Source organism: Etheostoma spectabile, chromosome 8 (genome assembly GCF_008692095.1).
Source record: "Etheostoma spectabile isolate EspeVRDwgs_2016 chromosome 8, UIUC_Espe_1.0, whole genome shotgun sequence".
In the NCBI taxonomy this organism is placed as follows: domain Eukaryota; kingdom Metazoa; phylum Chordata; class Actinopteri; order Perciformes; family Percidae; genus Etheostoma; species Etheostoma spectabile.
This window is the reverse complement of record NC_045740.1, coordinates 6,468,643-6,471,661: the sequence shown is the minus strand read 5'-3', so window position 1 is coordinate 6,471,661 and position 3,019 is coordinate 6,468,643. Positions and strand designations below refer to the sequence as shown.

At 35.1% G+C, this 3,019-nt stretch overlaps 2 protein-coding genes across 9 annotated transcripts in view; one reads left to right on the top strand and one right to left on the bottom strand.

Annotated features, from left to right (window-relative positions):
* The window catches only part of rab3il1 (RAB3A interacting protein (rabin3)-like 1), a 12,311-nt gene extending 11,044 nt beyond the window's left edge, over window positions 1-1,267 (top strand). For 7 of the 8 annotated variants that reach the window (XM_032524054.1, XM_032524057.1, XM_032524056.1 and 4 more), the window contains one exon: window positions 35-1,267. In XM_032524054.1, the coding sequence (XP_032379945.1) occupies window positions 35-120 (86 nt within the window). In that variant the 3' untranslated portion in view covers window positions 121-1,267. The remainder of the gene's footprint in view (window positions 1-34) is intronic. The other variant, XM_032524055.1, reaches the window with a different exon arrangement.
* A 59-nt stretch (window positions 1,268-1,326) lies between these two features.
* epx (eosinophil peroxidase) overlaps window positions 1,327-3,019 on the bottom strand; it is a 7,150-nt gene continuing 5,457 nt past the window's right edge. The window contains exon 16 of the mRNA XM_032524048.1: window positions 1,327-1,892. Within this exon, the coding sequence (XP_032379939.1) occupies window positions 1,835-1,892 (58 nt within the window). The 3' untranslated portion in view covers window positions 1,327-1,834. The remainder of the gene's footprint in view (window positions 1,893-3,019) is intronic.

The following is a 3,019-nucleotide window of genomic DNA, read 5'->3' as shown; positions in this document are numbered from 1 at the left end:
TTGTTGTTGTTGGTGTGTGTGTGTGTGTGTCCAGCGGAGCAGATGTTCTGGGAGGTGATGCGTCTCCGCAGAGAGATGACTGTGGCCAAGTTAGGTTTCTACCTCACCGACCAGGGCTAGAAGACCTGACAGGACGGCATGATGTTGATTATTCAAGGTCAGGGTTAAACTGTGGTAACAAACAGGTCTTGGATCAGTTTTTGTAGCAGGGGTTGTGCAGCATTAGTGCTGGAGCAGAGGTTGATCAACAAGGGAAGCAGAAAATGTTTGTGTGTCACGTTTATGCAGTAAGACAGAGTTGAATCAGCACAGCTAGAAAGAAGATAAATTAAAATTATTTTAAAGATATTGTTATTCCCAGATATATAAAATATATTTTTCTGTTTTACTGCAGGCCTCCAGTTATTCTCTCCCAGGTGAGGAGAATTGTGTCTGTTCTGAACCTCCCCGGTGGAGTTACACAACTTCTCATGTTGATACAGATAGACTCTATGTATTTTGTTCAAGGCGTAAGTCTGTTGAAAATATGAGGATGAAAGCAGTGTAGAGAGTTTAGTTGGTCTCTTACCTCAAGTATTACGCTCTTATTTCAATATGTAATGTAATAGTTCTACTGTGAGATTTACAGTATCCATGTACTTTCCACACAACAATTATTCGGGTTGTTTTCTTTATTCTTACATAAATATAATGCTCACTAGCGTCTCTTAGTTCCATTTTATTTCTAACTACTATTTGCAGTTATTGGTCAAACACCACAGACCTTTATCTCAGCATGACTTTAATTTTGTTGATGCGCTACCTGTTCTAGATGTCTTGTATAAACATACACATGAAACAACTTCATGTCAGCCTGACCTGTACGTTATAATCAGAAATTATGACACCTCCAAGCTCAAAATAGTGACAGTTTTACAATATAATCAGAAAATAAACAAGCTTTAATACAAGTGATTGCAGTATGCACTGCAACTGTAGTTGTACACGTCTGCAATGAAGAGAGTGCACATACAGTAAAGCCATAAATGACTTTTCATTAATGCAGTATAGCCATATTATAAAATGTATATTGGCTGTACTTCGGAATATCGATTTTATTATATGGCCACATTTTACAGAAAACTGTTGAAGGCAAAAATGAAGAATATTGTCTGAAAGTGCAATAACTGCTTCTTATCCTTCTTTAGGGCTTTGAGGTTCCTAACCTCAGTGTACCGATCATTAAAACACTCCATTAAAGACGAGGCATTGTAGCCTCACCACATCACCTTTGTCCTGTGTTTAATTTATAGGTTGTTTGAACAAATTCTGATAGCAGATAAGATATGAAACACATAGTTACCTAACAGGTTTGTAAGCAGGAATCAGGCACACGGATACTGAGACAATATCAAGCTCAGAGGGGCTTTATCGTATGAAAATCAGTTTTTATATCAGACATTCCAGTAAGAGTTTAGTTTCTGGATTAAAGGGATTTCTGTAAGTTTGTTATTCTGTTTTCATGGTCTCATCATAAAGATCACAACCTTAATCAGTAGTTTGACTTGTTGGTAATGAATGAGCACCGTCGGACTGGTCAGTCACATAATGTGTAGTCAGAGGAAAAACATGCAATCATGTGACCAGGTCAAGTTTAATGGTTAACAACAGGGATACTTATTAATGTAAAACGTTTGTCCAGCTTTTGTGATTATATGGCTGTTAAAAGTTAACAAGACCACATATTCTACTACTATAAACAGAAAGTCCACACATCAATATATTTGCACCTTAAATTAATTAAGACAGATATTTTTCATTTAACATTCTGTAGAGGAACATTTGACCAAACTTTTTAACTTTTCCCCTGGCAACATCCAGCGTTGACTAACTCTTCTTTCTTAGGAAAATATCTGCAAAAGAGACATTTATTGATATATAGAATTAATATATATAGATATATAGAGAGAGAGAGAGAGAGAGAGATTTCACTTTAAAACTTCTGTTATATTTATATACGGTGTGTATATGTATTACGTTATAATTCTATATAATATATTAATATATTTAATAATTTAATTAAAATAACATTTATTTCACTTTAGCAGTGGTAGAATGTTGACTAAGTACATTTAGTCTTAGTAAGCACTGTACTTAAAGTAAATTAAATTCAAAGTACTTGTACTTTAATTGAGTAATTTATGACTTTTAACTGTTTGAACTTGTGTTTTATCTGTTTTAATGATTTTGTGTAAAGCACTTTGAATTGCCCTGTTGCTGAAATGTGCTCTACAATTAAAGCTGCCTTGCCTTGCCTTGCCTTATGTACATTTTATGCAACTTTAAACTTGTACTTCACTACATATCAGAGGCGAGTATTGTACTTTTTACTCCACTACATCTATCTTTCAGCTTTAGTTACTTGTTTTTTTGTATGTATCTCCAAGTTTGGTGATTTTTAAATTTGAAAAGATTCTCCTATTTCTTTTAAATAGAACTAATCAAAAACCCTCATGGATCATTTTTTGGAGATGCAGGGTTCTCACACGACAGCAAAACTACAAACATATTACTCATATAGAATATGATGCATTGCCGTAGATTAAACTACCCAACATTATATAAACTAGTAAAAATTAGCACAACCTTCAAGGTGCTCTAAGCGATGTTCTGTGACAGCACTTCTTCACAAAATGAGGCTAGCTTGCCCCTCCCCCCTCCTCATCCTGTCCCCCCTCCCCTTTCCGTGAGGAGATGTTGGCTGTATGTGACAAAAAATGCTGTAGCCTAAAAAACACGTGACATTGCTTAGAGCACCTTTAAACATCTACCTTAGTAAAATATAATATACACATTAATGCAGCAGTAATATTGAATCAGAAACTTCAGATATACCGGCAATAGTAAAAGTGTGGTATCAGTACTTTGACTTAAGGGTCTGAAAACTTGTCCAGCACAGGAATTTAGTAATTGTTGAGTGTTGTTAAGATGACTACAAAATACGTAGGCAGTCCTGTAGTAACTATTTGTAGAAAATAGC